The following is a 26,501-nucleotide window of genomic DNA, read 5'->3' as shown; positions in this document are numbered from 1 at the left end:
ACAATGGTATCAGCACAGCTGTGAGATGGGACATGATTAATGAACAGTGGGCAAACACGCCGCCGTCCTGCGGGATACTGTTTGGACGACACGCGTGTCAAAATAGAAAGTGGCACTTGGAGCGACGGCCGGTAACAGTGCAGATTATGAGCTTTTTGTCTTTTAACCCGCTAATTCGCTCGGACGTCAGGTTTCACACCAGTCGTGGTTCTGAAATAAGGTCGTTTATGTCCATCAGAACAGTTATTGGTTTAAAGTGGACGATTATCGTTGACGTGTTATGAGCGGGTTTGCATTTACGAACAAAAGACTGCAGATACTTATTCTCTCTGCAGAGGTCCGGGGGAAAACAAATTTGGCAAGGACTGATATATATACAGGACATTAAATCTAGACTTACGAACATCTCTGTTAAATACCTGCTGCTGGTACGATACCGTGGCCGCTGCCTGGGAACACATTTTGCCTATCGTCACGTATCCCTCCTTCTGCTATCTGAGAGGCACCACCCGAAACCGGTGTACAAAAACACTGCTTGTCTTTGCTTAGGAAGAGTGATGTGCACATCCTTGTATTTATTGTACCTTCTTATCTGAGCTAAAGATAATACAAAGTAATATGATACTTTTGGCTGGCATTTTTGTGGGCTGATTAGCATATCAGTTTGCTGTATTTTTAATGCTAGTCTGGTTTATCTTCGAAAAGCTTGCTAATAAAATTTGAAAAAAATTAGCCATCTTGAAATGGTAAGTGCACATGTAGGTCACTGCTGTAAAGAGCTGGCGTTACGTGTTTCACTGAGATGAAAAGGAACATTTTGAACACTTTCCTCGATGCGCTGTTTACGTATCAAGAGAGTACTGACTGTTTTGCACTGTTTTAAAAACGATTATATGAGGGATTTACCTCAATCTGTGTAATCGGTCTCTGTTTATTTCTTTTTATATAATGTAGTATTTTTATATTGCTTCAGTTCAGCATTAAAGAGTGAATGCATTTGTTTCTGTCTTTTGTAGCTTTTAGAATTTGACAGAGAGCTGTCAGTCTTTAAAGACAGATTGTATGAACTGGACATCTCATTCCCTCCCAGGTAAGATTCATATCTAATCCATTTATTTAACTAGCGAGCCAACGCACGGTCGTTACCAGCACGGTAGGTAAAATGTGAGTGTTCCTGTATGTACTGTAGAAATGATAATGGTCTTCGCTCCTTCCATAAATGTTTGGTCGTCCCACCTCCCCTCCACGGCTGCCCGAGCGGCGGAGAGGGTGCGCTCCGCGTGCCGACACTGCTCTGTCGCTCATCGTTTGCCTTCAGCTGCCCTCGCTGGTACAGCTGCTCTTCAAACAGAGCAAAGGGGATTGTGCGCGAAGAGACGTGTGGCTACTTTTGGGCACTGGACCCGGATAACCTGTTAAAATACGTTATTGTACCCATAACGTGGTCTTTGCCGCAAGCTGCTGACGACGGAGTAGCCGTGGCGCTCGCCGGGGCGGACTGGCAGCGGGGGCGCAGCGTCTGGTGCCATCGCTCGGGGGGGACACGAGGGGTATCAGGAAAGGGGGCGGGAACTTAGATTCGGCTTTTTCAGTTTCAGTACACGTGTTCTATAACTGCTGAGGCTACTAGAATAATTTGGCTTTTTTAGTACACCTGCGTGATTTTGAGCAGCTATATCCCTTAGGTGAATTTAACGTGAATAGACAAGTACTGCTATCAAACGAAACCAAGATTTTTGCAAATGGCACTCCTGTTCAGGATAAATCTGTGGAAAATGTCGTACAGTTTTAAAAATGTATGGCCCTTTTCCAAGAATGAAGAAGTCAAATCTCACAGTTGCTTTTAAGGGAAAGAAATACTGCATATGCAAAGAAAGTTAAAGTTACAGGAAACCGTAGATAAAATCATACTTTTTATATACTTTTTTCTTAATAGATACAGTATTCTTAAATATCGCTACTTTGTCCTTTATAGACAGATAGAAAAGTATCATGTTTTGGCATACACTAAGAAAAAATTTGGAAAGCTTGCCTTTTTGTTATCATAATCTCATTATTTCTCACCAGCCAGCTGCGATACTGATTATATTGGTCCCTTGGGACGATGGAAGTATGCATGGAGAGGTTACCGCTGCTCTAAATTGTTCTTATTGATTGAGTATGATAACAGAAGACCAGCAGTGTGTACAGCTCTGAGCGTATCTCATTAGTTGTGTACCTGGTCAGGGTGAAAAGAGGTGAGGGGAAATAGATGGGAATTTTGTAGCAGAAATACTCCTCTACTTGACTTCACCAACGTTAGTGCTTTCAGCCAGAACAAGGTTTGGCAAAAATACGTTGCTGCATGAATGGTTTGCAGATTCTTCAAAGGTTTCTGTCAGTAGGGTTTGCTCTCCTTCTGCTCTCGAGCAAAGATCAGAAATTTGGTGTGAGTGGTCTTTGTATCCGAGCGGTACTTTTGATCCCTCTGTGAAAGGATGTGAGCAACCGGCCAAAGTCCAAACCCTTGAAAAGTTTCTTTTCACAAGTATGGCCAAATCCCAGTAGAGATTTCTGTTATTATTTTAGAGATTAAGTTTCTTGCAGATTACAGCCAGACTGGGTACAAGCCGGGATTTTCCTGGCGGCTGCCAAGCGCCGTGCCCTGTGAGGCTGTGGGCACGTAACAAATGAGCCTTCCTCCCCTTGAGGTCCCGCTGGAGCAAGCAGCAGAGGGAAACCTCTGTGGGCGAAGCAGGCGGAACAAAAGCCGGACCCAGAACCGCCGGAGCCGCCTGGTAGCTGAGCGGGGAAGGGCTGGGCCGGGCTCGGCGGGGGAGCCGCGGGCCAGCGCTGGCTCTCGAGCACCGAGACCGAGACTTGCAGAAGCAGGCAGAAGAGGAGAGCCCTAGCAAAGCAGCTGAGGAGGGGTTAGGGCGATGAGATTGGGCTGCGGGGAGGGGGGACCAGGGCAAGGAGGGTCTGGAGGACTTGGGGAGAGTGGTGCAAACCACAGGAAGAGCGAGATGGCCGAGGCTGCTGCCCGTGGGACGTGACAGTGAGTTGGTCTGGTCTGGCCCTTCCCAGGTGAAAACAGGTAACTGGGAAAAAGATTTTCTGTGTCCCTTCCCAGCACTGACCCCCAGGGAGAGTGACAGGCTGCTGCTGCTGTCAGGTGTCACCTGCTGGAGCACCCGGGAGTCCCGTCAGGCCGAGGTGACGCCACCTCTCATTGAGGTACGGCCAGAATGGGGCCTGAAAGTGGCGTAATGTAAGACTGCGTACTTTATGAAGAAGCCTAGGGGGAAACGGAAGGTGCTTGGCAGAAGAATTAGAAGTGAAACTGGGAGTAAGTAGGAGGAGTTGCGAGGGCTGTGACAGAACTGCTGAGGTTGCTGTAAAACCATCAGTGCGCTGCGGGGGGGCGGGTGGGGAGGACCACGGGAACAGGAGCAGGAGGGGGGAAGTTAAGTATTAGTCAGCTGCATTGGTACTCCCCGATGCCTCGCTACCTGGATACGTTGGCCCAGAGCGTTAACATCCAAATGATGTATTTCGATACCATTAACGTTTTAAGCTACTGTATCTACTGTATGGGTCCGTTATTGTTTAGAACAATCATATTAAATGAAGTGCTACACCGGAGATGAACCCCACGTAAAAAAATGCAAGACCAGGTGAAAATGTTCCGTCCCAGAAATCCCTGTGGATGAAAGATAGATTTTGATTATGTCTAATTGACATGTAATGAGTGAAATGAAAGAAATAGCCTGTAATATGAGCTAAGTATCATCCCCTCCCCTCCCCTCCCCTCCCCTGCCCGGCCGCTTGCCGACTTGGCTAGGAACCTGCAAGAGCAATTCTCTGAGGCTGTCACCAACTTCTGATGGCACCTTATCTGCCGCCAGCTCCTTCTTTCTCCATGTTAGGACTTGGTTTTGTTTCCTTGCAAAACTGAAGCCAAATCTAGCTCATACCCTTGTTTTGTTTCGTACACACCACCAGTATTAGAGTTGAGATACGTCATTAATTACAATTTCGGCTTGCAAAGTCAGAGTGGAGGCACTGAGCCCTATCTGTCCTTGAGCTGCATTACGGGCTGGGATGGACTCCGGTCCCCTCACTCCCCAGGACAAGGGGCCGTCACGCGCTCGCTCTCGGGGTGACGCCTGCCGTGGGCATTTCGGTACGGCTCTGCCGGAGGCCGTGCCCGTCCCCAGAGCTGAGTCCTGCCCGGGCGGCCGCCCGCAGTCGCGTTGCTCTTGCTTCTGACCAAGATCCTGACCACTTCTTGCCGTGGAAGATCCCATAACATTTTTGCAAGAGCATAGTCATCTAGACAGGTGTTCTGGCCAAAGTCCTGGTAATTGGATTCCACCCCCACAAATGCAGTGTTAGTTTAATTGCATTTGGTGGTATTCTTCCCTTCCTGCCCCACAGTGCTGCGCAGCGTGCCGGCGCCGTGCTGAGTGCTGCTGCGCTGCAGCGCGACGGGATACTGAACTCGGCAGTTGTGTACAGACCGCAGCTCTTTAACTGACTCCGGTGCTCGCAGAAATGGGTCTGCGCTGCCAGAGTGGGAGCAGACGCTTCCGAGCAGGGACCCCGTCCGAATCCTGGGGAACGGCCATAAAGGGTCATTTCCACCTTCACCCATTCGCCGCTCTGTTCCCACCCAGTTCCCAACTTTGGGGCTCCGTGAGCAGTCTGGGGAGCGGGAAGGGGGTACAGCGTAACGTGGCAAACTCTTCCTCCACCTCCGAAGTCCCGCAGGGAGCCAGCCCTGCGGCTGCTCTTCTCTCCCACGTCCAAGGGGAGCAGTGGAGGGGATAAACATGCAGCTTTGCCTACTGCTCCCTCCATTTCCTTCTTATAACTGAATAATAGTAATAATAATAAACAGTCGTAATATTTTATATACTGAAACCTGGCGCTTCTTTTGTGCCATGGAAGATATGCTAACACTGAGTTTATACGGCACAAAATGTCTTTTAACTTAAGCAGAAAATATTGCTAAAATATGAGAATATTGCTAAATATACCAGATGTAAACCCAACAAGCTAAACTCATGCATATACAAAGAGCAAACTGGCTTTTCGTTAGGGTGCTTTTTCACCCGTCCCTCCTCGTGTTCCGGGTCCTATGGCGAGGGAATCCTGCCTTCCCTTCTGTGGTCCCTGCACGGGCGCCAGGCTCGGTAAGAAGTCTTGCCTAAGTGAAGCTCTGCAGAACCGGATTCACCGCTGGGAGAGTCCCTGCAGGTCAGTGTCCTGTTTTCCTTCGTGAAATGAACACATTGCTTTTCCTGGAAGAAATAATATGATTTATTTTTCATTGTATTGAAATAATTGCCACAACGTGCTATTTAACTGCAAACCCAGGTATTTTGAATAGGCAAAAAGCAATGGGTTTAATGTAGGACATTTTCTTTTTCACTTGGAACCTCTCCACTCATGCAAGAAAGAAGTGAAAAACACAGCCTAAATGTCTTGGTTTCACTTCCTAATAGTTTTTCTTCCATTTTCCCCCCATTTTTTCCTTTCTTCTAGAAAACAAAAAATATCTGTAGCCTATCATGACTTAGCTGCTTTTATATACTGTTTGTAAATACAAGCTCAACATGTAAGAGATTTGTCATATATCCAGTCATATTAGATTTTGGATTTTTAACCAAAGGAGGTCATGATCGGGCCTGTATATTTAGAAGAGAATTCTCTAAGCTTCTTGGTATTCTTAGCTGGAAAGTGTATGGTACCCGTTCGTTCTGCAAATGCATCAGACAAAGCCTTTTTCACTGGAGGGAGAGACAGAGAAAGCTCTAGTCACTTTTTGTGTCAGGCGTATGGGCTCAATTAGCGAGCGTTTGAATTTAGAAGGAAGTTGTAACCAATTGGAGTGATAGCCTTAAAGTCGTATTTCAGAATTTGTTTTATACATGATATTTTAATTATGGTCCATTGATTCAGTCTATGAATTACTCTCTACTTCTGTTCTTGATCCGTGGTGTTACGGTCTTACATCACGGGATGCTGACCAGCAACTGAAGACAGAGTATCGGTTAAATGGTACTGAATACATTTAGTACTACATTTCACGTCTCTCAAAAAAATGAAAGATCAATTAGGACAGTTTTCTCCTTCTTTCGTTTGCTTCATCGTTTGTGCATACAATTAATTGCCCAATGTGCACACAGAGTTCCACAAATCAATAGCACAGTTGCATTCCTATCTTAGTAGTAAATTTTGCCCTCAAAAAGCATGCTTGAGATTCAGTGTACTCTTGAGATAAATGGAAAAGGTCACATCCCATCCCTTTGAGTTGCAACAGACGAAGTTACTTACAAATTCATTTTTTATCAGCATAAACTGTTTATTCGCTGGACTTTATCATGAGATCTTACTGGTACGCTGCCGTAGCTGCCCTGGGGTTGGAAGCTTGACTCCTTTGAGTCGTGGCGGTATTTTCATGGAAGCCTTCAGTGGGGCCAAAACTTCACCCTGAGCAGTTTTCTTGGTCTGTTTTCACGCCACTTCTAGAGCGGCGTTACACCGCGGTCCGGACACCTCGGTGTGAACAAGGATAGGCAGAAACGTGCTGCGCTGTTATGACCCGTGATTTACCTCGCTTCCCTGCCTAGCGCCGAATGCAGCTTGAGCTCCCGGTCCTAACCTGCCAGCCCGTGCCGGCTGGGGACCTGCCACGGCCGGTGTTGGGCAACCAACTCTTCAACCAGTTCTTCATCAGAAGGCTTTCTTCTGGTTGAAAAACCACTGGTTTTGTAGAATAAACATGAGCACATTCCTGATTAAAATAATAAGTAAGGAGAGAGCCTCTTTTCACGGCGCTGGGGATTACGGTGAACGCATGAGAGAGAATGCCTTTCTTCGAGAGGAGAGCCTCGAGCTGCGCCTGCTCTGACCAGCGCTCCCGCCGAGAACCGCAGGCAGTGAACCCAGTCCTGAATTCTCGCGCCTCGGTCCCCATCCCTGCTTGCTTCACCAACACCGTCACACCTTCATGCACTGTACGGACCTCCTCTTCAAGACCGTGAAAACTTGTTCGTATACAGAGGGTGACCAGAATTGCTTCTCTCTCATAGTATTTGTCTCAGTTATGACCATATAAGTATTTCAGAATTAAATTTTAAATTTGAGTCTGAGGTTACAAAAATGAGGGTAAACGTATTGCTATTCTCGAAAGTATTTGGAAGTTTTGCTGTCCTCCAAGTGCTTATGTACATAAAAGAGTATGGCCTGAGAAAATAATCAAATCGGATTCTTGCATATTCTTGGTTTTCATTTAAAGTTATGAAAGAAGTTCTTCTGTTGTAGTAATCCGAATGGAGAGGACATTTTTGTGTTTTAATTGTTTTATATTAATATATCTACATCTTTTACAATTAATGTCTCGGTCCTTTCTCCTTAATTTGAAATGAAGCCATGACAGTCGTGTAGGCATATATTTTTATACTGGTAAGAATTTCTTTTAAAGGAAGTCTCTATACTTTGCTCTTTGGATGAACCTTCTTACAAGCAAGTCATTGTCCAGAATCTTCATACTCCTTTTTAAAAGTTATAATATCTTCTTGTAAAGCACCGTAAGTTCCACATAACGTCACGTCACGATGCTGCGTACTGGTTCTGGCCTGCAGAAGCAGCGGGTGTCGGAGCTCGGTGGTCGGGCGCCGGCTGCCAGCGGCTGGGCAGGCAGCACCCGGGTGCCTTGTGCTCCGCCACACAGGCTGTAAATTCATCCGCCGTGTGCTGAAGAAGCTGTCCATCAGGCCAGGCATGACAAGCCCGGGCCCTGCTCACCCCCGGGATGAATTTGGCTGTCCCGTGTTAGCGGTGGCGCTGGAGCCGGGCGGCGTGACGCTGCCCTGGGGACGTACGTGCGCGCGGTGCCACCGGGCAGCGGGGCTTGCTGAGGGGCAGGCACGGGACACACCGCGGGACACGAGTGACAAGCAACAGTCTGCTTGGTTCCGAGGGGAAAGGAACTGCTCAATTGCCTTAATACGGTGGTAAAAATTTCCCGTATTCATAAATGTTAGGGAAACTGAGCTTCCGTGAAACTTTACAGGGATGATAGGGAAGAGTTACCGCTCTTGCTGTCTGGGGTTTAGGGAAAATAAGAAGGAAAAGATCAGTAAGTGAGAAAAACAAAACAAGGGGCGTTTTTAATGTGCTTTCTCATAAAATATACTGTTTAGAGTATTAAAAAATGCAAATTGTCAGTTATAAAAAAACCTCAAGATTTCCTCATCTTTGTATTTAGGGACCTAAAATTCTTAAGTTGTCAGACCTTCTTGTTTCCAGTTTTTCGTCACACCGAGATAGCTCTCCAATGTAAGTGGTAATAGAAATGTTGACTTCTTGAGTAATTTTATAACTATAAAATGCCATAATGAAATGATGATGAGTCATAATATTTCTCTGGTTTTTTGCTCTTCTCCACTGTTTTATAGTTGTCGATTTCATTATGGTCACCAAAATTCATGTACAGTGCGCTTTTCTACAGAATTTTACCTTCTCTTTTCAGTTGATTGTAAACTACATTCAGTAATTAGTGAGAGCGCTTAATTCTTACCGCTTCTTATGAAAATACATCTCAGGAATCATTATTCACAGGCCTTGGCAAAAAATGAGGTCTTCGTATATTTCCAGCTACTGTATCATGCTTTTTAATACCAGCTTTTAAAAACTGAACTTTACATAAACCTTTTCTTATTTTCTTTCTAGTCCCTGTGCTAATGGTTCCTAAAAGTAAAGTTTTGATACGGTAATAAGGATCAAAGAAAAAATTACTTTTAGTTCTGTAGAGAGCGGACACCCTGTACTGAGTCAAGAATACCGTAAAATAATTCTTCTCAAACTACTGCCTTCTTGCTGTCTGTACTACTGTCTCTAAGCAGTAGTACAGATAATTCTGTGAAGGAACTGAGATACCAGAGGCCTCTTTCCCTGCGTTGCTCTACTTGCCAAGTCTAGACAGCCATGGAGAGAAGGACGTTGCTGTACAGCTGTCTTTTCACCATTTGGTGTTCAAAACAGAACTGAAACCAGGCTGATGCCCTCCATAACGAGTTAACGCAAACCTTTCGTGCTTTTTGATCCTTGGAATGAGGATCCACCTTTGTTTAAACCCTCAGCGGGCAGGTGCGTTAAGCTGACTAACCGTTGTGAACGGCTGCATAAACCACAACGGAGCTAAGTTAGTATAACCTTACGGTCCTGGCTTAAATCACTACAACCCTTTTTTTCTAGGCTTTAAGAGTTTATAATGACCATTACATTTTATTGCGGGTTGCAACTTGACATGAGAGGTTTCAAAACAAGAAGTAAAATGCGTACTTCCCTCTGGTTCACAGCAAGATTTCAGAAGGAAGGCACCCTGTCGGGCTGCTGCATGAGCATTTTCCTACCCGTATCGCCTGGCTACTTTGGGTTATTCATTGTGAATCCAGCAGGCACAAGGTCAAAAAGACAAAGCACGAAAGTAGAGGATGGTGTCACCCCATGGCCACCCATCCGCCTGTGCGTGGAGGAGCGGAGGTGAGTTCCGCTCTCAGGGCTCCTTCTGCGTTTCACAGGAAACAATCACTGGGCGAAATACGAAAAACAATTCCAGGAGTGGAGACCCCAGAGCCTTGGCGTGGTTGATAAGAAGGCGGGTGAATGAGGATTCTCAGAATTACCACTTTGGCCTTAGTTGGGCATAAATTAAACTGAAGTTCTTTGTTTTTATCTAGCCATTAATCCGCAATTTTACTTCTTTTCTGCCCTTTGGAAACAGCGGTTTGCTTTTAAGTTTTCAAATTGCTAAGCAATGGCATTTGTGGGATTTTACATAAATACGTTAATATTTTTAATCATACATTAATTTTGGTAGGTACAGACCATAATTGTATATATAGTAATAGTTTTGTGAGAATTTACAGTTACAGTGTATTATAGTTATAAATTGAATTTGTAGCTACAAATGGAATGGTATTACGGCAACACAGTAATTCCATGTTAATGTATGTGCAAGTGGGATTCTTCAATGTCTTGGTAGGCTCTGTGTTAGCGATTGTCAGCTCTAGGACTCTTCCCGGCCGGCTTGGTACGTGGGAAGGATTCCACAGCTGCTTCGGAACTCTCCTACCAGCCACATCTAAAAGTAGCATTTCTGCAGGCATACTCACGGAGCTCAAAACAAAACTATTGTTCTTCTCCAGTGCAAAACTGTAATTTAGTTTAAGACCATATGTCTGCCTGATGTTAGGTGAATTCTTCATCCTACCCTGCCTGACCGTCCTGCTGCGGCGGGGAGGGAGGGGTGGTCAGGCAGTCACCCCTCAAAAACACCCGGAACAAAGCCTTGACTGAGCCGAGCGCGTACAGCACTGCTTAATTTGCAAGGCCGTCAGTTATCTCCTCTCTCTTCGGCAGGGCAGTGCTTGTCTAGGCGTTTTTCTAAATTCCTCTTCAATTCTGAGTTCCTTTTAATTCTGTAAGGACGTGCTGCGGTTGTACCGGCTTACCCTCCCGTCTAACCGCGGCACCGCGGAGGAGCGCGCTGGTGGTGCCGTGAGTGAAATTCCAAGGAAGAAGGTCTTACCCGGCTCGCTCGACCTCTGCGTGCCGCAGCCGTTTTACCCCCACGCGGCAGCCTCTGCCCACGGGGGTTCCCCGGCACCTTCCTGCACTTCACAGTGGGCATCGCCGGAGACCTGCCACGGGAGAGGTGTCTGCAGAAAAGGCAGCCGTCTGCCAGCCGGCAGGGACGAGCCCCGAGCCCCGAGCCCAGCCCCGAGCGGGCGGCTCCTCTCCCAGTGAAGTCGTGGTGCTCCTCACAGCCCACCCCGCTCCTCGTTTCCCTTCCCCCGGGATAAGCACGGGAGAAGTGACGGACCGCGCTGCCTCCAGCAACGGCAAATCCTCCGTCTCCTGAAGTGCGCCAAAGCAAAGGCAGGCTGGGGGAGGAATCACAGCGTAACGAGGGATCGCCGGCTGCGCTACAAACCTGCCTTCGTTACACAGAATATAAAGACCCCTTCCGGCGGAGTATTTTTCAGACGTTACTCACCCGTTCCTATACTCCTATATTTTGAGGCCCTTTACTTTATATAGTGAATATTCATGGTTTCGTCTCATTACCCTTGTCATCTAATGTAGCCCATAGCAACCTCAGCCGTTGGAGGCTAAATACAATTCAGAATGTTAAAGTGTAAGCCCTGTCAGTCACGGGTGAGCAGCCCGGCCGTGAGCAAACAGCGAGCCCCGCGTGCGGCTGGAAGAGAGTTTGCGGTAGTCAGCAATCATTGCAAAAGGCGGTAGGTGTGAAAACGAAGCAACGACATTGTGGTCAGTCCATATACAGGTGGGCAATTGTTACCTTTATCACTGCTCTCCATTAATTATTATAATTATTCTTGTAGCTGTTGTGTAGCAAAGATAGGAGCTGACTTTAGCAAGAGTTCACGCCCACCGACAAGGTTTGCTCTCAGATAAGTCTGCGTGCACAGCAATCTCGGGTATTAATCATTCTCTTAAAGTGACCTGTTCTTGTTTGTTGTTGCATTAGGCTGTCATGTAATTTACTGGTTGGACATATGTTTGTGTCCTAGATATGCTCGGCGTGGTATTTCTCCGGAGCAGCCCCTCTGCGTCGGCGGTATCGCGGCTCTGACACCCCTCGCCAGGAGGCGGGTTGAGCCTCATTTGCTCTTGGAAGAGTGTTTCTCCTTTGGAATTCTCTCTGGCTCTGTTCCCTTATTCTGCCAAAATCCGGTTTCGTCTGTAATCTGTCTATTCTTGACCCTTGTGTTTTGTCCCATGACCTTTTTTTATTCGAGTAGGTTGCACACGAGGCATACATGTTTCGGCTCTGTTTTGCACTAGCGAGTGAGCGGGTCCGCTCTGCGCGTGACAAAGCCGTTTTCAAAGGCGCTCGCTCCTTCCTTCCCTTCCGCAGAGGCGGGACAGAGGAGGACAGCTCTGCCTTTTGTACCCGGCCCTGTGGGTGCCATTGTACACGTCCCAGTTGTCACCCTCGGGTGCGAACGGGCAGACGGGATGATGGTTTCCACTGGGACGGGCCGCCATCGCCGGCCGGTCTGCTCAGCGCGTGCCCTGCCTGCTCGGAGCGCGCCGCCCGCCCGCCACCGCGACGGGCGCAGTCAGTCAGCGCTCCTGACGCCCACGGGGCTCCCTTCTCCGAGCACATCACCGCAGTGACGCTCCTGCCACTCACAGGGGGGGAGTTGGGCACTCCGAGATTAAAAATTGATAAAGCCCTAGGTGATTTTCGTGCTTTATCAGTTGCCTCTATAACACAGGATTTTTCTGCCAATTAAGAAGCATTTTCCACCAGATGGAAATACTTCATACTCCTTCGTGCACTGTAGAACACCTCCCAGGGACCAGTGAGGCACCTGAAATCGCCAGTGGATCCCTCAGCCCCTGAGGAGCAAATTCCCACTGGGCACTGTGTAGTTGTCCGTGATCATCCAGCATCTAAGGCGGGAGCACAGGAACAGCTTCCAGCTGGAAGCAGAAAAGACAGCTGCCATTGCCCCCAGAACAATTAGAATTTAATCATTAAAATGGTTTTCAGACAGCTCTTATCCCCATTTCTCTCCACAAATTAAACCAGTACAGCTATCGCTATCATTCTCAATTAATTTTCAAATTAAAATAGGGTGTTTCTTTAATTTGTGAGGAACCGGATAGACTTACCCGAGTAAGCAGTTCTGTTGTTTTAAGGAACTGTGGCAAAGGGAAAACGAGAGGAAAAATCTGTGAAGTAAAAACTTTGAAGGACTGCGTATTACTGTACGCCGTGCGCGAGGTGGGGATTACAGACGGTGCTGCAAGCAGAAAGGCCAGCCAGTTCTAAACAGAGGATGGTCTTTGCTGTTAACACTGTGTCCGTGTCTGAAGGTGCTGGTGAGAAGCCCGGTAGTTTGGAACCGGAACCCTGTCCCACCTCTTGCCTCAGCTTTGCAGTAATTTTTTCCCCAGTATTAGAATTTGTAAATTATAGCCCAAAAGTCACTTACTCTAAGCCAGGCACGTTCCCAGAAAAGACATTTAGCTCAATCACAGTCACATACGGTAACATCAGGCTGTTTTTCTGAGACAACCAGCACTGGGTCCTTCCCAACGAGCCAACGTTATCCATCATTATGTTTGTCCACTTGTCTTAGTAGCGGCGTTACATACATTTAGCGGAGCGCAACATTACTGTTATTGCAGCCACAGAGCGCGTCACTCATTGTCCGCCCGCGGAGGCATTAGTACTGCTGAATAATCCGGTTTTGGTAGCCGGGCCTCCGCAGGACGCCAGTGTTGAAGGGCAAAGCGCGGCACGGCCGTTGCTCTTCGCCTGCGTTGGCCCTCGCGCCAACAGCCTGGAGACCCCAAAGGGGCGCAGACGGGCACCGGCACCGGTCCCGCCGTCCCCGTGGCGTCGCCATAGGATGTCCGTCATCGGCGAGCGGAGATGTTCTCTATGGGGGGCATTCCGGGTGGGAAGTGAAGGGCCAGTTGTAGCCCAGTGGAAAAAGAAAGGGACTCCGAGTTTCTTTTTTTCTAACTGGAAAAGGTCCAGAGTTACACGGGTGATACAGAAATGTTAACTCTGAAACAAACTATAGACGTGTGTTTTCCAAAGCAGCACGTTAAGCCAAAGAGCCAACATAGATCCATGAAAAAGATTCAGAGAAGAACGCGGTGCCGTGACCCTTGCTGTGTGCGCTGCCGGAGCTCGGGCATGCGTCCCGTGTACCCCCCGCAGCCGTTGCCGCTGGGCCGCCCCAGTGACCCCCTCCTGCTGTCGCCTCCGACTCTGGTCGCTGCTGCCATCACCACGGTGTCCCTTCGCCTTCGCCAGTAGCAGCTGTTTAACGCGTTGTGTTTGCAGGACTGTGTTTACCCTCCTGATTCGGCTTAAGTGAGACGCGCATCGTGGGCAGTTACCGCGGCAGAGCATCGCGAAGGCTTATTAGTATTTTGGTACATACGAAGCAGCTAATTTAATTCAAACAGCAGTGTGCCTTATTGCTTAGCCTTAACTACCTGCTGCCTAAAACGAGCACGTGAAGATAAGTAACATGGGGCCATTTGTTAGGAAGAGGACTAGGGAACCCAAATCTGCCTTTCGGATTCAGGGAAATACAGAGTGGTTAATTCAACTTGGAGGAAGAAACTAATGATCTGGACGCTGACAAAAGTCAGATGTCGTGCTTTGATTGGTTGAATGGCATTTTATTGAAATCACACTCATTTACCAGCTCACACTAATGCTGAGTTGGGACTTTGTCAATTAAAAACATCAAAATATTTTTATTTATATCTTTGGCTTTACAGCCGTCGAAGCAGCCAAAGCCTGACCTGGCAGCCGACGTTCACCGTCCTTGCTTCTGGTAGAAGCCTCTTCGACAGACTGAAAGTGTGTCAGAGCTAAAAGTAAATCGGTCCAACATTTTCTTACAAATTATGAAAATAGTAGATAATTTTCTGATGAAGCGTGGTTGAGATTTTTCCCCTTTTGGAGTTCTTTCTCGATATCCCACGTAAATAGAAGGACTTCAAAGTGAGAGAAGGCTTAGTAAATGCTAGGGCTCGTACCTGAGTTCAAAAATAAAATGGACCAAGTCAAAACTGCGTCTCAGCTCTTCTCATAAAGAGCTCAGTTTTCATCAGTGCTTTATAATTCCATCCTATCTCAAATATTTTGTATTAGAAGCAATTCAGTGATATAAAATGTGGGGACAGTTAATAGATGAGAACCAGTGGTCTTTGAATAGGAGGCATTTCCACTCCCTGAACCACGATAAAGTTTGCCTAAACATCTGCGTGTGAATCTAGACATAGGACGCACAGTTTTAAAGAATGACCTTTATTGTACTCAAAAAGCTTACGTAGCTTGATTTTTCCCCGCTGTTGCCTGGTGGAAGTGTCTTGACCCCGGGCAGCAGAACCCCTAAAGCAGCACCGGGCGCGTGCCAGCAGCGGGGCACAGCACCGTGTTCACTGCGTGCAAAAATGAGCTGGAAAGCAGAACGGCGGCGACAGACAGCTTTTAGAGGTAATAGCGCTCCGAAGTGAACTAATTGTTTCCTGTTAGAAAGTACATTTCACCCATCTCAGTAACACATTTTATCTGTTCTTACTCAAGAGGAGAGTTCATTAGGAGCGTTTTTCCTGACGGGAAGTGCCAGTTAAGGAGACATTTATATACACAGCATTGTTGGCTTGTGTTTGGAGCTAAGACGCCGCTGACAGGATGGTTTATGATGTCAGAAGACTTTTCACCCTGCAGTAGGTATTTTTGTAAAGGTGTCCAATCATCTTTGACAATACCTGTCAGCAGCAGTAGTGCAGTAATATTACTGACGCTCTTAATGGTTTATTCTCCCCAAACAATTGCCAAGTAGCTCTCATTCTTATTTACTGTAATGCCAGTAGTTCATTGGACAGCCTGTTCCTTATTAACAGAGTTAGTTAACAATTCCTTGAAGTTGAATTTTGACAACGTTTAGCATTACATTAATGATGTTGCTTTCATTAGTACCTTTTGGTAGTTTTATTCAGAACACCCACCTGACAGTAATTCTTCTGGTCAAATAAAATGAGTGTAACTGAAACAAAAGTTTGTGACATAAGGTGGAGAAGCAGCTAGAAGAAGCATCTTGAGAAAAAAATAAATCGTAAACAAGTGGAGGTACATCGTACAAACCTCTCACGCGCGTGCTCCAGCTCCAGAGCTGCCTGTCCGGCCATCAGCCAGAGGCATTTACAGTCAAAGGCTATTTTGCATAACGCTACTGGCTGGCATACACAGAGAATAACGGACTGGTTTTGCTATTAGTTATTGGGCTAACGTGAGTGGTTAAGGTCCTAAATGTCAACTTTTCCACTGTTTTAAACAGAGCAGAAAAGTTGTTCCGCACGGAATTCCTCATTTCTCCATTTGTATTTTTAAATATATATATAATGCAGTGTGTGTAAAAAAGCCCGTACTGAATGCTAAAGTCAGGAATTGTGTACAGTCTTAACTTACCGATAGCACCTGTATGTGTTAGCTTTATACCAATTTATCATTTATATTTAAGTGGTACCTAGCGACCTTTATCTGTTAGGTCATCATTTTTACTGAGCGCTCCCTATTCGTTCTCAAGATCACTGTTTTCGGTACCTTGCACGAGATAGATTGTGATTGAGGCAGAATGCTACTGAAAGGGAAAAAAAAGACATTCTTTCCTGTCTGGTCGTGGGACTGAGAGAGCTGTTCCCCCTTTTTTCTCTGCCACGGTCACAGTTCTGATGGTCGAGACTAATAACGCATGCACAGAAAGGTGGCGTGATGCTTACCCTCTGGAAGATTAGTATGGGAATTTTTAACTTTGGATTATTTGGTGTAGAGTCCTTAAAATTATTTTTGTCGGATCTGCAGTTGTTTTTATCAAGCCTGTAATTGTTTATGCAATTCATAGATCAGAAAATCTGTTAACTAGAATTATTAACTGAGTTTTGAGTTGAGAACTGTGAGTTTCTTACTTGCCTGGAGGGGGCGTGTTGAAAGAGGCTGGAGATGTCAGCAAAACAAAGCTATTTTAATGCACTTAATAGTGGACAATCTTATGCTTAATGTCTTTTGGAAGATGTGTATTACAGGAGTAGTTCTGCTTTTTGCATGCACGCAAACTTAAATTTATGTTATTCTTTAAAAGAGACTATTTATGCCTTATTTCAAAGCAGCAGGTGAGAAAGGGAGAAAAAGAGGAAATAAGTCATGAAGACACCCTAGAGAGAACAAAAAGTTAACAGTCAAACGGAGGTGTGTATTAGCACGCTTGTATCTTGGTTATTAGCGCATCGCAGTCAGCGGAAATATTTTCCAGTTTCTTGAGTACCATCTCGGGTCTGTGCTGTCCGGGCAGGGGCTCTATCGGAAGGAGCAAAATGAGTGTCGTGGCTTCATGTGCCGCTTTTTCTGACATACGCGCTCCCCTGCGAGTTACCTCGTGGGCGCTCCGCAGCCTCCACAGCGCGGAGCCCACGCCTGCCCGCGTCGGGAGACGCCTGTTTGCAGGGAGCGGGGAGCACACCCAAAGGCTGCGCTCTGCCGACGGGTCTTGTGGAGGAGACTGGGACTGAGTGCTGCTGCGTGTGGCAGCGCCGACGCTTTGGGCGTTTTCTTTGCGTCTTTGATTTCTGCAACATCTTTCTGTCACGGCAACACCAGAATCATCAGCCTGGCTTCCTGAACTGCTCCTGCATCTCTCTGTCTCCTCTTCCCATTGCTTCTGTTGTCTGGTTTTAAATCCCGTCAGCTGGCGGGAAGGCGTCTCGACGAGGTAACATCACGTAAGACACCAGAGTATCCGCAGGGCAGAAGACCCTTACAAATGCTCCAACCAAATAAAAGCCTCAGAGTGCACAGGAAGATGATTCAATTCTGGAAGCAGTCGCACTATTTTCATTCCACTGTTCATTTAACTGTGGAACGGGATGATGGAGACAATTACTGGAGCGTACGTTGTTTGAAAAGTTTTACTCTGGAATAGTACCCATTCAGCATGTTTCATGAAAATTTCTTCAGGGACAGTCTTATTCCAGACACCTCTAATAGAGCAAAAATCTATTCAAGATACATGTCATGTAATAAATTAAGCTGTCCTGTCCCCAAAACCTGTTAAGTCACAGAAAAGCATCCATCCCAGCAATTTCAAGTCCTATTTAGCTGTGATCACTTTTTGAGACCATCTGAAAAAGAAGCCTGCTTATTCCAAAGTGTATGTGACCCTTCTGGAGCATGAAGGAGGAGAGCAAATAGTTTTCCTTATTTTTGTGGGGTGTATCTAGTTGGGGTTTTTATTGTGTCTGTGTCAGCCTTTCCCTGGCAGCGAGACTTGCGCGAGCCGAAGAGGCGGCGGTGGGGAGGGAGAAGCCCTGTTCATTAGAGTGCAGCAAGAGGGAATGCTCCGCGCTTCTGGCCTGAAGGAAGGATGCTGCTGTATGAGACGAGGAGCTTGCCCCACTTTATTGTATTAAATTATTACCTACAGATCATTTTGTCTGGATAACTTTTGCAGCATTTATTTTCATCTCTGTCCCGCCGTTAGAAATCTGATTTGTCAAAGATATTTGTAAACTACAGTAACTTCTTGACTGGGTGATCAGCGCTAAAGACCTTGAAAAATTGGCAGAAGTTTTCACCCTGTGAAAACATTAAGATCAATAAAGCAAATTGATAAATACCATTTCACAGAATATAGGCTTTCGGATGAAACGCTCTAACACGTAGCAGTAACAGATCATTCCGGGTACGGGAACATCATACTTTAAAAGCCACACGGTTAATGCTGTAAAAGGAAGGATTATATGAAATGTGGTTGATTCTTATACCTTATGTCATAAAAAGTAGCTTCAGTTATGTGGGGTTCTTCAGCAGCTAAAGGAAGAGGATACCAGAAAAAGTCAACCCTTAAATTGCAGACAAAGAGCTTCTCCTACCAACGGTATTACATCATCAAAATATCTCACAGACACCCAGAAATAAGCTGTACTTCTGCATGTCAGTGAAGCAGCAAATTGAATTCTCATAATATGTTTTGAAAATGAGTCTTGTTAGGTTTGATGAGGTGGAAAAGGTACTGAGATCACTGGTTTGTTCCAATACGTTCGGTGGACGTTTTGCCATGGCTAATCTTTTTAATGGCAGTGTAGCTTGTAAACCCATTTGGTGGAAAGCTATACGTCGCAGTTTCAGGGTATCGCACCAAGGAGGGTGGTAAATAAGTTTCTCTTCAAGCATGCAAACCCTTTTGTTACAATACCAGAAATTTTAACACACATATCAGGAAAACCTCAGTGTTTCCTTTATGAATTCAGTGATGAGCAGAATAAAATGCAGATGTCATTTTAAATACACATACGTGTGTAGATAATATGCGCCAGCCTCGTGGGTTTTGTTTAAAGACATTTATCGAGGACAAACTTCAATTCATTCAGGCCCAATATTCAAGAACTTGAGCCTGTCACAACCCCCCTGGATTTCTCCAAAACCCCTCTTTGGCTACTTACCCATCCTTTTGGAAATGCGCTGGGGAACGGTGCGCCTTACAGCGTGATCAGCCATTATAAAATTCAAAATTCCGTCATATTAAACTAGTGAGAACATTTGGACAAAATGAGAAGAACTTTGGCCTCGGCCTCCTGACAGCTGACCCGGAGGCTGCCGCCGGGGGGGCTTCAGGCGATGCCAGCCCGTGGGCTCGCACAGGCGTGTTGAGTTACATTATTTTAGGCTGTTCTGTAGGTTAAATAAACACTTTCTGTTGCCTTTTAAAGCTGAGTTAGAATGCACTGGAGATCCCGTAGCACATCTATAATGACCCCACAGCGTAACTACCACTTAATCAGCGGCTGTTCCAGACATCTTTACCAAGTGATTTACTTTTTGTTAACGCAGTTTCATATAAAGGTACAGAATCTTATGTAGTCGGCATCATTTTCCTTAAACCACATTCCTAATTCCTGGGTTCTGAGGACGTGCCCTGAAACGCCGACTCTCTTATCGCTTCGTCCTTTCTGTCAGCCGTAGCGGATCCGTACAGGTGGGGTTTGTGTACAGCTGCAGAGATCACAGTGCTCTGAACTCTGGTTTCTGTTAAATTATCCCTGGACAACTCTCCTCGAGAGAACCGTGCAAAGGAAGCCCATGAGCTTAACGTTTTTTTTCCCTAGGTTTCCTTTTTCATCTTCTGCCTGTTCTTTTTCCATAGTCATAGCCAACAGCCCGCTCTGTGCTTGAGTTGTCGTTGAACTGATTTTCATCCTTCCACATAGTCTGCTGTCTTTAAACGCTCAGGTGCAGAAATGCAAGGTAGGAGGGGAGAGGTTTTGAAACTGTATGTGCCTTAACGTGTTGGCCGAAAGCGGGATTGTAGATACGAGAAAAGGGAAAGAGAGAAGAAAGGGGGAGGAGAAAAGAAAGATAAGTAAGTATGAGAGGTGTCTAAAAGAGCTGCTTTTGGACAGTTAAATTTTTTAATTAGCGTGGTCGTTTGAGCCAGAGGTTTCAAGCTGCTTTGCTAAACGTCGCCGATGGTCATGACTGTGATTTGTTTGCAGTTACCCGTACAGCGAGGACTCCAGCCAGGGGAAGCAGTACATGAACACGAGATGTCCGGCCTGGTGCGACAGAATCCTGATGTCCCACTCCGCCAAGGAGCTCATTCTGAAAGTAAGTATGGACCTGCGGCCACCCGCTGCCTCCACGTTGTGTTTCCCTTCAGAGGAGGCAGGTAGGGCTGGTACACTTCTGCTTGTCCTTGGATTTTCAGTCGCCTGTAGCGAACGCTCGCCGCGCTGGAGGCGGCGTTCCCTGGCAGTAATGAAGGGCTGTGCCTCCAGTGCTTTCCACCCGAGCACGCGGATGTGTCCCAGTTAACGCGTTGGCTGTTGCCAAAGCACGAGCTTGCACAAACGCTTCTGTTGGTGTCTGAGCTGCCGACACTGGCTGTCGCCTCTCCTGTGCCGCTTCCGTGCGTGTCAGGGCTGCACTGGGATGTACAGCAGTGGGAAACCTCCTGCTTTAAGGAGGAGTGACAGAGAACAGAAAACCTCCATCAGTCCCCCAATCCAGTCCGCTACTCGGTCTCATAAGTAACGGTGCCGCCCGTGCTCGGGGCTCGGCGCAGATGCAGGCGGGGGGACGGGGAGCGGCGGCTGACTGGGGCGTCACGCTATCGAAAGAAAAACCTGTGTAGCAGCAGCTCGAGGTACCCGAGTTACAAGCGTGGCAGATCTCGGTTCCCTCTCTGGCTGCTGGTGAGGACCGGATTTCCCACGACTGTGTCAGGTCCTAGATGGGCCACATCTGTCGCTGTCCCCTGAGTGAAGGCTCATACTTCTGCTCCCTGTGCTACACCGGCGAAGCGCCTGCGTTTAGGCATTCCCTTAGAGCTTTAAGAATGCAATTGTGCAACATTTTTAGAACATGTAGTTTCTCTTGGGATTTTAGTGTACAGAGGTAAGGTAAACTTGGTGATGCTGGCTCCGAAGTTAAATGACCCAAGCATGGAGACTTCCAGTCATCCTTTTCTCCCTCTCCTCCTCACTCCGCTCTGCTCTCCTCCTTCCCTTGGGAGCGCTGAACCAGGGCAGCGCTTACGCATGCCAACTTACCCTGCCGCTGCCTCCCTGTGCGCGTTCGTGGCAGCTGGAGACCCGTCCTGTTAACGCTGGCTGTCGGTTGTTCTAAAGGACGGGGAACGCATCAGGAACGGCCGTAGGATGTAGGGTCTCCCCGGTTCCCTCCTGCTCTGAGCCGGACCTTCGCGCTGTGCGCGCCGCGGCCGCCAGCGCCGTGCGAGAACGAATGTGCTGTGAGTTCTCGGCACTGTGGCGCCGGGGTTGCCTTGCTGACCGGACTGTCTCATACGAAACAGGCTTACCCAACCCAAAACTGCCCAAAGTCATGCGCCTGTCTGCATGTTCCTGTAGAACTAAGGCAGTTTAATGGGACTGAATTGCAGAAAATAACCTTTGCAAATAAATCCGTATTCTGCAGCTTCGTAGCTTTTTTATTTTCTGTTTAAGTTAATGAAACCCTTGAAACTTGCTTTCCTGAAGCTTATAGCCTTCTGTTTCTCTCTCCCATCGGGGTTATTTATCTCGTGATTAGACTGTTTGCTTTGCAGTATATAACTCACTTAAAGGCTGAGAACATTTTTCCATAGCTACTCAAATTTCAATTCCATGTATTTCCTCACACATTTATGTGTGTAAGAAGTGTCTGCACGATATCTTGAAGTTTTGCCCAAAATCTTAGACTGTGCATGTACTGCAGTATTTACTAAAAAAAAATTGTGAAGCTAAGGAAAATACGGGCCTTATAGTAAAATAGTGATGTCAAAATCAATGTTATTTGATCTCCTTATCTCCTTACACATAAATAGCATATGAAAAAATGAGACTTCACCCAAAATATTACAGATAGTACTTGGCACCCATGAAATTCCTAAAGAACAAAGGATTAAAACCATGGAAAGAGTGGCCAATGAGGGAAGATTTTTTTTTTTTAAGCTATGAATAAGGAGATAGAAGTGTACACAAAGGCTTGAAGAGTGTAAACAGTACAGAGGGAAAGGAATTCTTTCAGATTATCTGGGGGGGTATAACTTGGATATAATGGGAGAAAATTAAACAAAGGAAAACATGGTTAGAGCATTAAAGAAATTTGTAACTGTGAGGTCGCGTAGCCCAATTCTTAGTCTCCGTGGAACAGAAACCCAGTCAGTTGGATCATTCAAAGCTTATACTTAAAAAAATGCATATAATTTTGTCTCTGCAGCTTTGCATTTGCAAATTGCGAGCATGCAGTTTGGGATGTCTCCAGAAATGCATATGCAAAATTGCAGCTGTAGATGAGGCCAAACTGGCATGGTCGGTTAACTTCAATAAAGAAGTTAGCTTATCCAGCTCAAAACCAAACTGTAATTCTGGCCCGTGAAACTTCATGAAAATATTCAGGAGAGAAGAATGCGGAACTGATAGAGGAAAGGGCAGAATGACCGTACAGGTTTTGTGGTTGTCCCCGGTAAGCAGCGCTTGCCTTGCCACTGGGGGTTTGCTCTGTTGCAGGGACTTAGGCTTCGAAGCTTTAAAAGGAGCGGTGAAGAAAGCAAAAGCGAATGTTAATTAGCTGATTGCGCTGTAACGAGTCCTTAAAATATAAATGTGTGTGAATGTTTAAAGGCTTTTTGGTCGCGGCGAGCTATCGCAAATCCGTATGCAGGTAATTGTTTTGCTGTGTTAACTTTTCTCGTGGGCCAATAAAGAATTTAGTCTTCTGTCTTAGCAATTCTACACTCTACTTCAAGCCAAAATCGTGGTAATCTGCACTGGCGTCCCGCGTAAAGAAAGGCCCCTGCCAGGCGGTAGAGTGTGTAGAGCTGCAGGGTAGGCATCGCAGATTGTGCAGGCGTGGGGCTGTAAACAGCTTTCGTGCAACATCATCTATCATGCCATGGTCGGTTACCTCACCGTCATGTTATTTTATGCTTCCTGAGCCCTAAACCAGCAAAGGTTGCCCACTGCTGGGGAGCTGCCTTGATGCCTGATAGCATGAAGTAATGAATGCTCAGCCAAGTGTATATTGTTTCTGCTTGTGCACCGCTGTAATTTGTTTATCTGTCTAAAGATTATGCAGTTGAAAATCCACAATTTTATGCTGCCTTTGTAAATTATCAAGTCGCTTTTGATGAATGTATCCCCACTTCCGATGCTAGTGGCATTATGATCTTGAAATATTGGAAAGTGCTCATGCATACAATGCAGAAGGTTATGTTTTTATATTTTTGGCAGACAACCGTGCTATAAAGTAAATCTGACCTTAAGCTTCCTTACCGCATTAAAGATAATTCAGTTTTAACTTTATAGTCCTAAATGCTACTGTTTATATAAAGTTATTGCCCAGTCAAACTTGACTGATTACAGATGAGAAAGTCTTGACTGTTTCATACAAAATAAATTAGTATTGCCAACTAGTTTAAAGCACGTCCGTGATTGTATTGAGAGACTTGGGGGCGTGCAGACTGCAGGTTTAATTAGCTTATAGGAATTGTTTAGCATAATAAGAAATTGTCTTGTGTGGCAACGTATTTGTATTTATGCCTGAAGTACTGTGCTGGAGAATCTGTTCTGAGGCTCAAGATCACGTTTATCGCAAATGGCAGGAGGAGGAGTACGTTTTATTATTCATTCAGCTACAAATGCTAAAGAAGTCAGTGTATAAGGATAAAGTTCAACCTGGAACAAAATGAAAGCAATTCATAATGGAGACGGGAGGAACGTCATCTTTCATTTACTGCTGGTTTTCTTAAAATCACTTACTGCTTTTTTTCAGACGAAGAAACGTGTGTCAGAAATGTTTAAAGATTATACTCATAAACTGTAAAGAATTTGTTCATCTCTCCGAACATTTAAAATCACCTATACGGTGAAATCAAATGTTCTTATAAGGCAACGTGGATTGCATTTAGTTTGAACAACATATATCCTACCGAATTCAATAAAAAATGTTTGTTCTTAGCACAGGACTGGCCAAAGGTGCTGGCTGCGTGTCGCCGGCGAGAGGCTGGAACGCGGTCAGAGCCAACTCACTCGTTTCCCCTCTCCGAGTGTTACTCGCTAAAATTTCCCGAGGTCCCAGAGGCACGGGGTGGGTGCAGGGACTCCCCGCGTTACTTTACATGGACGAATCGCACAAATTACTGACAGCAGTACTGGACATAAAAACTCGTTCTACGTGGTCTTTCCCTGCAGGAGCCAAGCAAAGATGCGCTAGTATCGCTTCATTCAGAAAATGGTTTGAACCATTTGCATAAAATATTTCCGTATTTCTTTCCGCTTCTGTAATCTGGAGAATACTGGAACTGACTGTTGTTTTCTTGTGTTTTGGTTTTTTTAACTAGTCAGAAAACGATGAGAAGATAGTAATTTATGACCACATCGGGCCAAATGTCTGCATGGGGGATCACAAGGTAATTAAATTAAACATTTTAGTATTGTATCTTCTAAGTCTTTTTTATTAGGAAGGAGAAAGTACGCACTAGTTTCTGTTACTTTTATATTTGTCAGCTATATCTCTGTCCTATTTTGAATATAAATCCTCAAAAATGTTTTAAAGTTGAATTCGGCTGAAATCAGCCAGTGTATTAGAGTAGGTGCCCGTATGGGATCAAGTACAGAACAGGACGATGTGTGCTGGAACGAAAGCGTGATACAGTCTGGCAGCTGCCTGTGCACTTACCACTGTTCTTGTAAAACAGAAGTCATTTTCATTGGGTTATCAAAATTGCTTCCAAAACATAGTTTCAATTAATTTGGTGCCTAGCCGCGTATTAGTAAAATAGCATATTGGCAGTTCCATATTTAAGCAACAGGTTAGAAGAAGGATACAGAATGACATAAATACCAGTTGTTAAAGTGAAGGAAAAGACGTGAATTTTGTAAACCAACTTCTCTGCTGAAGGTACCCGATGGAAAGCTTAAGTTAGAAATACAGCAAGACTGAGTGTTTGCTGTCTTTGAAAAAAAGCTGATCACGGAGTAGGAGGCAACCTCTGAAAGCCTGTATAAAAACTACGTAAAACCTGTACAAAAACTCAGCTAGAAACTTGCAAAAACTTGGCAGCTGTACGACAGTGGTAACGTATCGGTCCCAGAGGCAGCGCTGAGGCTCGTGAACGATAATTCAGTGGTGGATAATGGGTGACTACGTGTGTACACATGTAGACACGTAAATTCAAATTCACAAGTATATACCTATATTTACTTGCATGGTCAGAGTTCTTGTGAGACAGAGTATTGCTTTTCTAAGGAGGAGTGCACTTAACACATTTGGTCCAGAACCATCCGAGTCAGACTTTAAAATACAGAAGTTTGCTAACTTCCCCAGTGAAAGGAAGAGTGCGCTGTGTTGGCAGCTGAGGGACAGCCAGTTCAGAAACAGTAAATTTTATTTCCTTTGTCACCATGAATTTTTGTAGCGTGGCACCTGCAGTGGAGCTAATGCAGTGATAAAAGGGAGTTGTGTATGGGACCCGATCCTCTTCCCACAGAAATCAGTGCCAAATTTTCCCACAGATTTCCGGGGGAGCAGAGGTCTGTAAGGAGCTGATGCAGTTCTCGTGTGCATTTTGTAGTTAGATCAGTCCAAGCAATTATTGCATCATTTTGTTTCCAGTCATGGAGGAATTTTTGTTGTGTTTGCTACTGACTGTAAAAAAAAAAAAAAAAAAAAACCTGTTTATCTTTCAAATGTGTAACTTCTATTTTTCCCTGACTTGCTGCAGCCTGTGTTCCTGTCCTTTCGAATAGCTGCTGGGGCAGGTAAACCTATTGCAAATGTGCACAAGTGTTGTGTCGTGCAGTGATGTGGTGGTAAATATCATTTTTTTCCTTTACGTTTACATTTTCTACATCATTTCCCCTGTGTTTATTTTTCTTTTTAAAAAAATGCCAATTCTGCAACAGGAAAAAGATGCCTACGAAATGAGAAGATTTTCCGAGAAACCACACTGTAGCAAGGAGGGGAAGGAACACGCAGTATACTGAAATACATAATCGTAACAACTGCATTGATAAATAAAGTCCCGAGTGCCACAATTTTAGACTGCTGATCGTACACTATGCTTCAGCATCTGGACTCTGTTCGAGAAAAGCCTCACATACCTCACTGTCTTGTATGTTCATGTGACATCAAGTAGAAATGTGGAATTATTTTTTATATATATGTCACAATTCTGTTGCCAAAACTCTAAATAGACAGCAGAGTTATGTATTTTAGATTTCACAACTTTCAACTTTTAATAAGTGTTTGTCGATGTGGAAAAGCTATTTCAGCATATTATAAACTTTTAAAGGTGTCATGCCTGACATTATATATCTTTACCACTTTGGGGTTTTGTACATTGGATTGTATAGATAGAGATATTGATGGTTTAAAATGGTATTTTCTT

General features: G+C 45.5%; 1 protein-coding gene across 1 annotated transcript in view; it reads left to right on the top strand.

Annotated features, from left to right (window-relative positions):
* The window catches only part of INPP5A (inositol polyphosphate-5-phosphatase A), a gene marked incomplete at its 5' end in the record, with an annotated part of 249,378 nt that extends 223,160 nt beyond the window's left edge, over window positions 1-26,218 (top strand). The window contains 5 exons of the mRNA XM_082486228.1: window positions 1,017-1,090; window positions 20,107-20,218; window positions 24,453-24,521; window positions 25,836-25,923; window positions 26,017-26,218. Coding sequence (XP_082342354.1) covers window positions 1,017-1,090; window positions 20,107-20,218; window positions 24,453-24,521; window positions 25,836-25,916 — 336 coding nt within the window. The 3' untranslated portion in view covers window positions 25,917-25,923; window positions 26,017-26,218. The remainder of the gene's footprint in view (window positions 1-1,016; window positions 1,091-20,106; window positions 20,219-24,452; window positions 24,522-25,835; window positions 25,924-26,016) is intronic.
* Window positions 26,219-26,501: the final 283 nt, after the last annotated feature.

This window comes from Vanellus vanellus (assembly GCF_965231255.1).
Source record: "Vanellus vanellus genome assembly, chromosome: 7".
In the NCBI taxonomy this organism is placed as follows: Eukaryota; Metazoa; Chordata; class Aves; order Charadriiformes; family Charadriidae; genus Vanellus; species Vanellus vanellus.
Note: the sequence above shows the minus strand (reverse complement) of the source record. Positions and strands in the feature narration are given on the sequence as shown.